Genomic DNA, 15,616 nt, shown 5'->3' on the forward strand with positions numbered 1-15,616 from the left:
CGCGCGCGGGAAAAAATCTACCCTCCTGTTCTCTACAGATAAGGAGATGTAAATTACTTTCTCGAGGGGTGTTTAAACGAATTTACTTCCCTGCTCCTGAACGAAATTAATGTTTCAACAGTAACCGTTAGCCTGCTAATGTTCGATCAAGTTGGACGGACAGCCGACGCTCCGAGCCTCCAATATTTTAACCATACTCTTTGTTTAGGTCGCATAATAAGCTTGTTTAGAGTGGAGTTGCTTAATTTTGCAGGCTGCCACCGAGATTAGTGGAATGCATAATAAATTGAGTAATATCGTTGAGGATTTGCGTTAAAGTGAGACGAGTGGCTGAGTGGTGACTAACATTTAATGGGGTTTATGAACTTTTTAGTTAATTTCTTACTATCAGTGATCCTGTCACGCAAATGAAACGTAGAGTTATTCTACGGGTAAATTATTAATAATTAAAAAAATACAATTCACTGAAAAAAAACTATTTTTCAACTTATATGTATGTATATGTTAATATAATAATTCTTGTGTCGTGACATAGTAAGAATACAATTTTACATCTCTCTTTTTGATCCTCAGGTAATTCAGAAGAGGTGTTCTAAGGGAGTAAAGCACGAATGCATCGATATATCAAAGGTAACATTTGAAATGAAACTATAGGAAGCTTCTTGTCATAGTACATAAGATCCTATTGTATACGTATTAGGGTTCTAAATATTTCACTTAGCAGGAGAGTGCTGTATTGAGTGATGTTAAAATGAATATTTCTACATTACCTTCATGATCTCTTTTCATTATTCCGTATCATTAAAATGAAACTTCATCGACTGATTTTTTTATTGGAGCGTATTTATTTTACGTTCAAGTTGAATTCTGGTTTCATAATATACGGAAACCAGATAGCACAAAAAAAGTAAAAAGTCTGAACTATTTTCGTAAACCGACTACAGCGATTTTATAGGCTCGAACCGCTGTGTGCATTCGAGAATATAATTGGAACTCGTATACAAGAGGAATCAGAATGGAAGTAACATGTACTGGAAATGGTATACACTAGCGCCTCACTAATTCGTAGTAAACATATGAAAATTCTTAACAGAAGAATGTAATACAATAATAATATGGCCAGTTCATACAGCACCATCTACGAGTACATTACGTTGTAAATACATATATAATTTATGAATATGTATATAGGTATATTTCTATGTATATATTTACAATTAGATTAATATAAATATTTATATACATTTTGGTGTAAATACATTGTATATAAAATTTACAAAATAAAGTTATATGTATGTTCGGTGTGCTAAAACCGTTAGATCACTGAGGCCGTCTATAATTGAATATTTATTTCACTTTCCAAAAAACTTCTTTATGTGTGTGTTGTTGTGTAGCTTTAATTAAAGTCGTTTGTAAAAAGTCTAAAATTGTCATGTATTTATAATAATAATAATAATAATAATAATAATAATAATGTATTTATTATCAGGCTTAATTGCCCACTTTGTTAGTATTACAGATTTCTTATAATTAATGTTAGTACGTACAGACTACAGACACAAAATACACACACAAAAATAATAATAATACAAATAATATCAAAAATTAATATTAAATTAAGTTAAAATATAAATTAAAATACATTCACATATAAATCAGTATAAAAATCACCGCTGTACCATTCCATTAGAAATAGTACAGCAGTGATTAACATATGCACAGTCCAGCCTGCCCGCAATCATGCTCAGGATGCTGTTGGTACTGGCACGTACCCTCCGCACCAGGGATGCGCATCTTTTCCGCATTGTAGCATAAAAACAATCCACACGGTACTCCGCGAACATCCCTGATGCACTGCAGCATCGCGACAGCCCCATCAACACCCTGAATGCGTTGTTATACTGAACGCGAAGCCCGCTGTAGGACTTTCGGGTGTATGCAGCCCACAGATTGCAAGTGTAAAAGGATGTACAAAATGATCTAAACAGAGTGATCTTGACATCCCTAGAGCACCGCGCAAATCTGTGCGCTATCATATTCGCCCTCACCGCCAGCGCTCTCCTTTCTCGTTCAATATCGTCGTCATCTCTAAGGTCAGAGTTCAACAGATGTCCCAAGTATTTAAATTTATACACCCTTTCCAGCGCTATGCCATTGAGTTTGACTTCGGGAAAAACATCTGTATTATTGCCTCTGGCCTCGAAGACCACGACTTTACTTTTTATTGCATTATAAACCAGACCGTGCCGACGCGCATATGACTCACAGATAGCCATGAGTCTTCTAAGTCCACATACTGATGCACTCAGAAGCACCATGTCGTCCGCATAACTTATATTATTTACATTTACACCGTCTATATGACAGCCGACATGAGTACTACCCAATGCAACTATCAGTTCGTTAATATACAGATTGAAAAGTATCGGCGACGACAACCCCCCTTGCCTCACGCCACACTCCAATCTGTATGACTGTGACATGGTACCCGCCCATCGGACGCTGTTGGCCTGATTAGCATACCAGTATTTGTGGATATTTATGAGATCTGGTGGCAAATTAATTTCCTCAAGCTTTTTCCACAAAATATCATAAGAAACCAGATCAAATGCTCTTGACAGGTCTAGAAAGCATGCATGGACTGGCGTTTTCCGATTAGTATAATATCGGACGGCATGCTTCACACACAACACTGCATTTTCAGTTGACAATCCCTTTTGAAAGCCAAATTGATTGTCATGTATTTTTATATGTTGAGTCAACCTAGAGTTAAGCATGCCGTCAAATACCTTCGAGATAACTGTGGCTAGAGAGATGGGTCTGTAGTTGTTTTTATTTGATACATCACCAGATTTATTCTTAATTATAGGTATCACTACTGTTTTCATCATCTCTTCTGGCATATATGAGTGACTGAGTCACTCATATATGCCAGAAGATGCTGAGTCGAAAAATTATGCCTTTAGGCCACAGTTTCTCATCTAAAAATAATTGTTCTTTAGATTGCGCAACAAAGAACTTATAAGCATCATATTCACTTTTCCTTTTCATAGTAATCTTTTCTAGATTGACAGTTTCATTGGTTTTACTGTAGATATAATTACTTATGTCTGATTTTAAAGTTCCCATATGCACATTCGTAATAAAAATAGGTATTTTTCTATCAGCTGCCCTAAATTTTTGTTCAGGTTCGATATTGCTATTGCCCATTTTTCCAGTGAAACGTATATTTTTGTATGGTTTTTTATTTCGTACTAAAGTCCATTTCTGTTTCGCTTTGCTATCTATTACTTCGCTCGCATTCGACTTCAATACGTTTGCATAGGTGCAATCATTACTTGCAACAGTCTGATCGAAGCGCTCTTTAGCAAGCGTAGGCGATGACGCATAGTTCTCACCTTCCGCACCGTTGCACCGTGAGTCATAGCGCACTTCGTCCCCTTCTCCGCGCTTCTCGCCGCCGTCGCCGCCGTCGCCACTAACACCCAGCGGCGACAACAATGTTGCATTCAGTTCGGTTATTTCTCTACCCTCCATCTGATTTATATTAATGTTTTGGTATTTTAAACTACTATTATTCGCGGATATTGCACATTGAGATATATTATTCTCATCCGTTAATGCTGAGTCATTGAGATGAGGTAAACCAATTGGCCCGCTGTCCTCATATGCAGCTCCTCTCTTGATATTGATGTTATGTACAGAAAATGGTGTTACAGCTCCTATCGTCGTATTCTGTATCTGGTTCTTTACGACCTCAAGCTGATTCAGAGTTACGTAGGACGATTTTATTTCCTTAATCTCGGCCTGCACCAGTAGTAGATCCTTGAGTAATTTAGAGACATCCAAATGATCGAAAGTTATTGGTGGTAATTTCTCCAATTCACGTGCAACAAACACTGGCATTATATCAGGGTCTGCGACTTTAAATAGGCTGATAATATCCTTTAACTCCCGATTTTCTCGGCCTTGTCCCTTACGTGGCTTTTTACGATGATCAGCTGATAGCGATTCAAATAATAACGTTTTAGCTTCATTTATTTGATCACTATTAAATGAAGACAAACAAATTTTCACCAGGCTCTCTTCATCCACGATTGAGATTTTATTTTGCACATATGCTAACAGTTCGTTAATAACAATATTGCAACTTGCACATTTTACTGTTGTCGTCATTTTATACTACGCGAACGCATTCAAAATGCAACCTAAATCACGAGCACCACAGAGCAATGCGCCCGCGCGACTTCATGTATGGGTTCGATGAATTAGATAATTCTCCAGATTTAACTTTATAGCGTGGATCGACGATCTGGTCAAGATCACTGGAAAGCGTTGGTTACTAGAAGAGCAGGACCGATCGTCGTAAAGATTTTTGGGGGAGGCCTTTGTTCAGCAGTGAACGTTTTCCGGGCTGATGATGATGATGATGATGAACTTTATACCGTATAAACTGATACGACATTGGATAATGCGTTCCTATGCAAGAATTAATCGTTTTAATTCAGAAGACGACTCAGATAAATGTGGGCGATGTCCGCTCGCTCTCAACTTATCTCCACATTCACGCGTAATGAGCAATTCGATCGTATTTATACTACTTGTAACTGAATTAATGCAAACCCTCAATATTGTTAGTATACGTGTCAAAAGGTATGTTTTAGTGACAAATATATCCGAGCGAAGGTTCTTAATAGAATGTCTTCAAATATCAGTTTTTCAAATAATATAATAATAATTTACGATAATTCACAGAAAAACTCTAGTCCCAGAGCTTGTGTCTTGTACTAGACAACTGACACAAATACTGTTTTTTAAATATGTACATACATAGTATACCTAGAAAATACGCTATAGACCGATGCAAACAATAATACTCATGAGTGATGTACCATGCTAGGAATACCCGGGCCATCGGAAGCAAGGCGGCGTGCTAAACTGGGAGACCATCGAGGTCTTGTTTTGGAAATAAAGGATAGCATAGACTTATATATAAGTTATATCTCTTTGAATTTAGAATTGAAAATAAATTATATATTATACTACACTTCAAAAGTTATTATGACACATTCAACAGTTTCGCATTGAAAGATCGCAGTGAACAGACAGAGAAACAGACTTTTGCATTTATAATGCTATATGTTATCTGAGGTTTCGTCTGTTTTTTTTTAAGATCTATATTATCGTCAAATTAAATTAAAATCAGTTCAATTGTTTAATCAAAAAGAGATAAGAAACACTTTAAAATTTATAATATTACTATGGATAGTTAGGCTGCTATTGTAGGATTGTACTAAGCTCCGTGTGAGTCAAGTTGAAGTTACCTGGAGCACTCAAGTTAATTTACTTTGGCTACTACACTCTAAATTTATTTGCAAACTTCCATACGTTACACGCTCAATGATTAAACGAGTGAACCAGTTACGTTCATAAAAGTGCCAGCACTGAATTGTATTAGTTCAACAAGAGCAAGTTTCTTTTAAGAATTTTATTTCACTTGCTTTATTTCCCGATGGTCTCAGGTTCGATTCAAAATAATAAACATCCGTATTGATATAAATGTGTAAGTCAATTTGTTTTGTTCAGAACTAAAAGGATCTTAATGAAATGTGGCTTTAAGATATAAGCTATCCTTTATTTAAAAAATCAATATACTTGTATTGGTCTAGGAGTTTATTAAAACAAAAAAAAGTTAAAGTTTCCCTTGTAACTAATTCTCCAATGTTGTAAATATTCTGAAAGATGGTAGTTTGAATTGTTCTTTTTTACGACAGAATAAAGTTTAAACTAGAAATTCACATATACATAAGCTGTCAATAGACAGTCCAACGTCAGCGCTTCTAAATATATGTCCCCTTAGTGGCGGGCGCACAGTGGGTGCGAACAGCCGATAGCGTGGACAAAAAGATTCCTCCGCATTGTGAGGTGAGCACAATGCCACGCCGGCTAGAAAGGAGAACTTGTAATTACTATTTTCCTACAGGCGTCTTTTCAGTGGGGTATATTTTTCAGAAAAATGTCATATACGCGCGCCAGTTCTTTGTTGAATATTTTATATCTTCGACATATTTTGATCGCGGTGTATAAAACGTTGTTTATGGCACTTTATATTCGAATAACATCGGTGTTAACATCTATATTTAGTGACATTTAGTACACAATGAATGAGAAATGTAAAATTATTCAAGCCAAATATAAAGGAGAGCAAAAAATATGTTATATTTTTATGCGTACAGTTTTATTGTTATTATGCATATGATATGATGAATTTTAATAATTAGCTAAATATATTCACTAATATAGTCTAATAATACGAATATAAAGACCACTGAGATTAAATTATCGACTGTTTTTAAGATTTTCTTATGCGAAAGCTTTGATAATGATTTATCTATCTGTGCCTGCGGTTTTACCTGCGTTATATTTCAGTATATAAATTTTAATAAAAAATATAGCCTATGTGTTTGTTATTCTGATGCATAAGGTCATATACCTTATGCATCAAAAAGACTAATGTTTCGTTAAAATCCGTTCAGTTGTTTTTGCCTGAAAGAATAACAAACCCATACTCATAAATTTTCTTGTTTATAATATTATTAAGATAATATTTTATGGAAACCTAAAAAGTTGTGTTTTATTGTAACATTTATTTTAAAGATAATAAAAATCGATTTCGAAAAAATCAATGATATTTTTGTAGTGAATCTATACAGGATTTACTTAAATCATAGTCTTATGCGTGTATTATTATTGTAGATACATCCAAAGTTATTGTAATACGAGTGTGTCGATAAAGTCATAAACTTATAAAACTATGCACGCATACATATACGTGGTGAGATGATCGCAAGCAATCGCCAACTCCTGACCACTAGTATGTTATTACACAAATTGCTAGGTATGAACTATTAGCATATAACGCCATAGTCATCGGTTAGCGTATAATCTCACAAAGGGATCTGCCGCAAATGTAGCCAGCAATTCTCTCAATATTTACCTGAATAAAGTGTTCCACAAAGAGCAAATGACAGCAATGAGATGGAAGGAGTGAGAGGCTGCGGCTATTTACCCCGATGCCACGTCTGTAATTATTGTACATCGTAGAAAAGAGTTAAAATACCCAACCGTTTTACTTGCAGATGCAATGATGATACTATCGCAAACGCTAGCAAGTTACGAGCGATTAACGACCTTATTGCATTTAACGAACTGTATGCTTGTAATCACAATTAAGTGTAAATAATTTAAAAGTATGATCTTTAATTATTATTAAATGATTTTCTAGAACGTTTTACTAGAATATACGTTAATACGTCGACTTTATACAAAGTTGTCTGCGTGGGTATTTCTGCTTCTATCTGAGAAAGCTAATTTTGCCACCAAGCATCTTGCTTGCGATATAGCCAAAATAACGCGATGCGTTCTCAGGAATGGCAACACAGGAAGTCTACCACTACTATACTGATTTCTGTGATACAGATGATATATAGGACGGTTGCCATTTCCTATTAACTTGTCTACCATTCCAATTACATAAAAATATGTTAATACTTCAGTTTAATACTTTATCCAACATTCTAATTTGTCGGAGACTTTTATTTCTAAAAGCAAAGGTCAAGAGAGACATTGTGTCGAGCCTACCAGCGTGCTCGTACAAAAAACATCAACAAGCTACTTATTATCAATAAAATTTTGAGAGAACAACGCCTAAGTGCCATTTAAGTGTCAGTCAACTGGTCATTAAGACCTTTCGGCTCCGGTGCAGCGCGAGGAGCCCGGGGCGGACTGGTTTGAGCGAAGCCGGTTGGACAAAGTGTAGCGACTTAGTAACTTGGTATGGTTACTCCTTTGTGGGCGCATTCCGATAGATACGAGTAGGGTTGCCAACTTTTACGATTTAATCGGGATATCCCGATTTTTCTATCCAATCGTCTGGATTTTCAATATATTTATTTTATTCGTGTTCCCGCTACTTTTGCTGACTGGGCTATTTTATATTGAAACTTATCATTATGCACAGTCGGATGTATTCAGTTAGTCAAAACTTCGAGAAACTTAAAAGCGGGAATACAAAGTCAATTATGCTAAAAAAAATCAAACATCTTTTAATTCACATATTTAGTTGTTGAAACTTGTTTAATCATGTTGCAGGAAGCTCGACTTTTATTTAAAACTTAAATACGTGAAGCTTCTTTAAGTATATTCTAAGAAGCTCGACTCTTTTAAAACTTACTTAAGTGTTAGCTGTGTAAGTTACATATTGGTAACTATATAAGTTCATTAATGATAAAATAGATATTGATACCGTTTTTTAGAGATGTTTTATTTATAAAATCCTGACGAAATCGTTATTAGAATTGGTCAGCCTAGATACGAGCCTCGCCGGGCGAAATGCGGATAATGAAGAGCGGTTATTGTGATTTGTGTGGCATCCGAGTTGGAAACTAGATGTATATTGCGTTGATTCTGTTTAGTCTCCTGTGATCACCCGATTTACGATCTATCACTGGTCTTTAGTCCAGCATCAGGCGTCAGTAGCGAGCCATTTAAAGTTCTAGGCGCTTAGATCATTTTTGTAAGTTAACTAAAAATGAAAATACTCCTGTTGGCTACATACGCTTACGCATACGCATTGGCAACATACTGGAAACAGTGGAAGAGCAGTATTCTGTATTTAAAATTGGAAGAAAAATATCGGCCACACCTGCTGAAGCTGCTGAAAATTTTAAGAAAAATAAGAATATCTTATTCGAATTTTAAAAACGGAACAGACGTTCCCAATTTGTGTTTTGATGCAACAATATTGAAGATGATTGAAAATTGCCATCACTAAAAAGTTTAGCTGTATCAGATATAAAATTATATTTATAGAAAAATATATCGAAATTATAGTGAAAACCGTATTAATCACCGTTACTTGATTAAGAAATATACATAGAAATAGACACGAAAAAGCGTTTGCTTATTTATGCCAATCAGAGAATTTTATTATCATTGCGAATGCATTGGCGTTTTTGAATAAATAAATAGTATACGGATCACTAATTATATAACTGCAAGTTGCTCATGACCGGTTTTTTCCGTGAATGTGGTGTGAATCTGACATTCCTGTTTTGGTCCGAAATCCCGAAGCACGCGAGGCGCACCGAAATCGGGTGTTTTACGAGCTACAGACACTGTATTTATGTCCGGTGTTTTATTTAATAACGTTATCCAAATCAGTGTGTCGTTAAATACATTAACGTGTGTCGTCCTACCATTCATCGGCCACCTTAAAAGGCGTATTGGTCCTTCGAGTTTGTTTTAACGGATTCTTTTATTACTTTGCGAAGTGTAAAGGAATTTGTCAGATTTATAAATGCACAAAATACGCATTAAACTTTCTTGTATTATTATAATTGTTGATATATACTTTTTGTTACTTTTATATTGTGATGTTATTTAATCATGCAATCTGCGTGAGCATTGTATTTACTTTATTTATGCTTATCTTTGTCCAGCAGTGGACGTCTTCCGAGCTGTGATGATGCTGATGATGAGGATGCTTATCTAATCCAATAAAAAATTTGGAATAAAGTAACAACAGAATCGTTAGGAAAGTGCAGTTGAGTAGTCATAAAAATAATCACAGGTAGCACTTTAATTCTACCTTCACGGTTGTAATCCTAGATGGTGTTGTTAAAGGCATTGCAAACGGCTAATATCATTCTGAACCAACTGACATGTCCCCATTGCATATTATTATTTGACTCCAACAGGACAGGGATACCCCTACTACAATCACGCAGAATAATTAGGTTTTTTAGAATAGGATATAAGTAATATTTATATAATAATAAACGTATTGTAAGCATTTTTGAATTCTAGAATAGTATTTTTTATTCTACTACTCATTAGGAACGCAGACTCATCACAAGTAGAATTAGCAAATGCGCGTTGTTCTTTTAAATAAATATTATTTTATACCCATGTTTACAGAAAACAAAATTTAGAACAATAATGTAAGTCTCGTACTTACACTATTGCTCTAAATTTTGTTTGACTTAATCTAAATCCACCTTTATATATACAAGTGACATTCGAGGTGTCCCATAGGTAGTCCGCGTAGTACGTTCTACATTGTTCATGGGACACTTTGTTACGCAACTCCAACTGTACAGACAACATACATTATTTTTATAACTCGCCTATTATTCTTTCCTCTTGCCTGTAAATGCAAGTGGTATGATATGAGTGTAGAAGTCACAAACCCGTCATAATAGCTAACATCCTGTTATTCGGAGTGGTGTGTCGTAACACAATTTACTGTAATCGCATTAAACAGAATAGGTAATGTTATCGCCACACCCCATCCTTTTAACTATTTCTTGTGCTATAACAATGGTTTTTACAGCTGTTTTATTTACAGCTATATAAATCATTGTTATGGTACAATTGAGTCTTTATACAGCAACACTGTTTATGTATATATTATCTGTACTTATAGGATGGAATAAGTAGATTTTATTACATGATATTCAGAGAATAAGACCTACTTATTCAATGATATAAGCACAGATATAGATATCTGTATCTATATGACATATATTGGTAGGTATATGTATTAAAATTTGTTGTATATTTTGATTTGTGGAAATGAAATTGTACACTCGCTATCATCGTCTGTATATGCTTGCGGAGTTACCTGTGGAGGATGATAGGATGCATGGAGCATGAAGTCTGGTTGGTTACCTCATCTTACGATGCGAAATGATGCGAATACAACAGAGATGAAGGGGACCGCGTAGAGATCAACCTGACTGGGCTTCTTTCGCCGCCAGCCGTCAGTCATTATTATTATACATCCTATGTCTACATGTGATCTTAATCTTAATGAAATTGTACATGTATCCTATATCCATACCCATGTACATGTCAAATTTCATTAAGATTCAGTCATGTAGTAGTTATAAGGTAACAAATAGACAGACACATTGTATTAGTATGGATAGTGTACGGTAATAGCCCCATAAACTAATGCGCAATTGTTTTATTTTCGTCTTCGAGTGCCGTATCAAAATGCAAAATGCATTGCACTGAAATTGATGGCTCTAGATAAGATTAAACAAAGGATTACGAGACTATTTTATGTTTACAATGTAACTGTAATAAAATGACGGCTAATGACCCGAGTATGATGGCAGATAGGATCGATGGAAAGGGAATTATGGTCGACCCCATAACGTGTCTGCGTTTGCTAACTAAAAAAATTATAATAATATACTGACAGCCTCGGTAGACTAGCGGTATAGGACACCGCTTTTTTCCGATGGTTGTGGGTTTGATTCCCCGCACGGTATATACATTTGTATTCATGAATATGATTGTTTGTACCGGCCTGGGTATTTTCTATATATATTATGTATGTATTTACAAAAAAATATATATCTAAGTATTATAGAAGTTATAACACAAGCTCTGCTTACTGTGGGACTAGATGGCGCTGTGCTAATTGTCCAGGGTTATTATTATTATATTATTACCTTGATGACATTTATTTTGAATTGGGTCACAGCATTCTATATTGTCGATAGACAAACAAATTTTTTATATAAATTGACACACAACATGTATTAGTGTTGATTTTAAATCATAACTATTAGGGTTTAAGTTGTTTGTCAGCTCTTGTATATTAATATATTTGTATTGCAAAATAATTATTATATTTTATATCATCACCACCATTGCCGTGCTTTTATCCCATTATTTGGTGTCTGCTTGTTATATTTATCTTTTATGTATGAAGGCACTGTCTGAATTGTCCAGGGTTATTATTATTATTATTATCATCTGCAACTCTCAAATGGTTCATAGAATCACAAACTGCCATTTTAATCCATTACAACAGAGATATGTTAATAACATCGTTACATAATTAGACCACTAGACGTCATTGGTTTTTTTGTCAAAATCCGACTCAAATTAAATCTACATAATCCTAATAAATATCGACATAGCCATTGATATTGTATACTAAGATCATGTTAATAGCTATTACTTAAAAGCTCGAGTTACGACACAGTTCAACGCACCAAAGCTACCGTCAAGTCACTGAAGCAAATTTTTTTTCACCCACACAACTTGTCTGTTTAAACTATAATCCTATTGTATGTTATTTAAATCCGACACACGTTGCTAGTAGGAAACCATTGTTTCGGTATTTAAAATTCATGAGAAGCTATATTCTGTTGGACATTATGTTGGAAAAGACATAATATGTTATATCTTTGTACATCTCATCCATACTGTTAATATACAACTGAAGAGTTTGTTTGTTTGCTTGAACGCGTGTTCTCAGGTACTAGTTCTAATTGAATCTTTTATTTTATTTTGTTATACTCTTTATTGCACTAAATACAGAAAATAATTAAAATAGTAAATATACATTAACTCGTACAAAAGGCGGTCTTATCGCTAAGCTATTTCTTCGAGACTACCTTTGGGTGGATAGAGAAATTAAAGATGTAGCGTAAAATATTTGAATTTTACAAATATTGCATTTCGAATTAAAATTATTAAATTAGTTATATTTTAAGTTATCACCCATCTGTGATGGCACTCCTGAATGTCTATTTATGTCACCATATCTGTGTAATTAATATTAAAAATTACTTTGTCCCCAAGTTACATTGTATGTACGCACAGTGCAGCGCATACATTTTATCGTTACCAATTCTCTGAATTTTATTATGGGACGTCAGCATTTCTTACCAGTATCGCTCTGTTTATTACCCATTGTTATTTGTGACCGCAGCGATAGGTATGGGCAAAATATGCAATTCCCAATAAATTCATCATATAAATTCATGTAACCAAACATCAAATGTTGCACTTTCAATAAAATGTTACCATAACCAAATAATATTTTTATAAAACAATACATAATAAAAATAAAACAACGTACACAATAAAATTACTTGCAATACAAATTAGTGTTTCATATTCTTATACTTTTATGGGTATGACTATACGAGAATTTTAATTAATTTAATGAATTAACTAAGTTTGAGACGATAGAACGCCAAAGACGATTACATAGTAATTTTAAATACTATAGTTTTAAAAATATAATGAACATGAATTTTATAAGGAATGTTTTATATTCAAATCAGTCATATCAAAATGAAATACTTAATTTATATAAAAATAACGCATGCTGTTGTTACGCATTCATTTATGTGTATTTAATGATAACCGACAAGTTCATAACACGAATATATTCATTTGTAAGAACAAAACCGCAAAATACCTCGTATTGTATTCACGAACGGTGTTTTATGACTCCAGTTTTATTGTACACACTATAATACAGATCGACATGGGTATTAAAATTGTAAGAAACAATCACAAATCGGCGTTACCATCTCGCTCCTACAGGCGGTTTTATTGCTCGCCGGACAGAGATCGGCGTACGATCGCGATACTTTATAGTCCCAGTGGGCCTAAAGACAAGATCTGTGCAGTCAAAAAACATTTATTACGAGCCATCAATTTTTAAAAACCCATGTAACGTGACACCGGTGAAAACAAACGAATGTGCTCAAGACAGCCGTAAACGTATCCGGACGCACAGTGGGCCGAATAGCTACGCTACATGGTCACAACATGTTTTTTTATCCCCAATCACTTGATTAAACAAAACTTATGTATCAACACACTCCATTTGACATCTTAATTTAGCTCCAAATTACGAGTAGTGATTCCAAGTTTAATTTGACACGAATTAAGATTTAACGTCGAGAAAAGTGCAGAAATAATAGCGGCCGCCGCTCGTAAACTTTATTTAGTTTTTTTTATTTCTCATGGAATCTCTTGGGTATTAACACAAAAGAATTTAATGAGAGCCCGTTGGACGATAATAAACCGATATTATAATACTTTTGCTTTATAATAACCTCTGAGGGAAAATAAAAATAATAGATATGGACGCATTAATGCGGTTGGACGCGTCGATGAGCTGTAGGGTACAACGGATGGCCGAGTGAAAAAGCAACAGATAAAACAACAACTCGACAGCCATCCATAGTGGATAATTGTCAATATTTATAAACGCTTCATTAAATCGATGGCTCTTATAATCTTTATTCGTGGCGATGGATTTATATTTTGACTTTTGTAGTCGATTAAATGAAACACTTAGAAATAAAAGCATATTGATTATTCATATTTTTAAGAAGACATTAATATTTTTTACACATTTTATCTCGAACGTGAAACCCAATTACTGCTTATGATGGTATATATGAGAGCAATCAGTTTCACATTTCATGCATCCGTACGAAGTACACTCGATATAAAAAGCTTATTTTAAATAGGTACATATTATCTGCTGATTACTATTTTTTGTCTAATCATAATGTCATAATCAGGACAATTTTTTCCAGAGGTAGACTATAAAAAGTTGTTTGTACGGATACCTAAGTTCCACCTAATAGTCGCCTTGTAACATGTTTTATAACCTGTATTTCGATTGTAGGGTGCTATTAGGCAGCGAAATTACACGGTAAGAAGCATGACATCTTAGTCCTCTGATAGGCAACGCATGGTATCACTAGTATCGCATGGTAACGTGATATCCGTAAAATTGTCCATGTATATACAAACGGTTACCGTAAACCATCACGTGGACCGTTTTGTTTTACTAAATACCGTAGTTGTTATATAGTATGGTAAGAAATTCCTAATTATATCTATTTTCTACAAAATTCATCTACATTTATCTTTAGCTGCGACTTTATAGGTCTCATCAATTTACTTATGCATTCATTAAAATTACAAAAAAATACTAGAAAGGTGCAGAATGCAAACCTCTTGAGATTATTATGCGATTACGAACATCCAGATTCATAATTGGAGATTTATCTGTGGTATCTAAATTGTTATAAAACTATTTCGTTTCGCCTTCTTAGAAAAGTAAGAATGCTTTAATTGCAAATGGAAGTACATGGGGAATGATAATCTTATCTGTATTGATATACAATTTCTAGTTCAGTTCATCTTAATAAAACTATTTCTTTAGCTCTCTCTGGTTATCTCGAATATGTCGGAGTCAGTGATTTATGGTATAATATAGCAACTCGCTATCGGAACTTAGCAAAAACACTAATAGATTCAACTGAAGTTAATTAATTTGTTGAGATATACATTTGTCCCTTTGCAAAGAACGATTTCCTAGACGTTTTCTGACATTTATTGTTACTTTTTTGGGTAAAATATTTGTTTATTATCTTTACCTATACATCTTATATGTTAATTTACTGTATTAAAATGTAATACCTATACCCATCATCACAAATATTGCTTATATGCCAGGTTTTATGATGATTTATTGAATCATTAAAACGCCAAGAAACAATGAAAACCACATCAACTCTTACACCTACAAGACTATTAAGAAAAAGCTAAAACTTTCAATTTATTATTATTTGATGACCTCGGTGGTCGAACAGTCAGTACACTGCCTTACTAACGGCGGTCGCGAGTTCGATTCTTACACTGTACAAATATACACATGAGTATAAATCTGTTGTATTGCATGTATATTAAGTAAGCATGTACTATTCATTTAAATAGTATT

General features: G+C 34.2%; 2 protein-coding genes across 2 annotated transcripts in view; one reads left to right on the top strand and one right to left on the bottom strand.

The window, feature by feature from the left end:
* Nucleotides 1–15,616, top strand: part of LOC131852165 (latrophilin Cirl) — a 352,107-nt gene that overhangs the window by 76,450 nt on the left and 260,041 nt on the right. The window lies entirely within an intron of this gene.
* Nucleotides 2,923–4,176, bottom strand: LOC131851654 (uncharacterized). Its single transcript, XM_059202176.1, has one exon. It carries the CDS (start codon nt 4,174–4,176, stop codon nt 2,923–2,925), a length of 1,254 nt encoding a protein of 417 aa, XP_059058159.1.

This window comes from Achroia grisella, unplaced genomic scaffold, assembly GCF_030625045.1.
Source record: "Achroia grisella isolate CSIRO2021 unplaced genomic scaffold, CSIRO_AGI_Agris_v1 utg1174, whole genome shotgun sequence".
In the NCBI taxonomy this organism is placed as follows: domain Eukaryota; kingdom Metazoa; phylum Arthropoda; class Insecta; order Lepidoptera; family Pyralidae; genus Achroia; species Achroia grisella.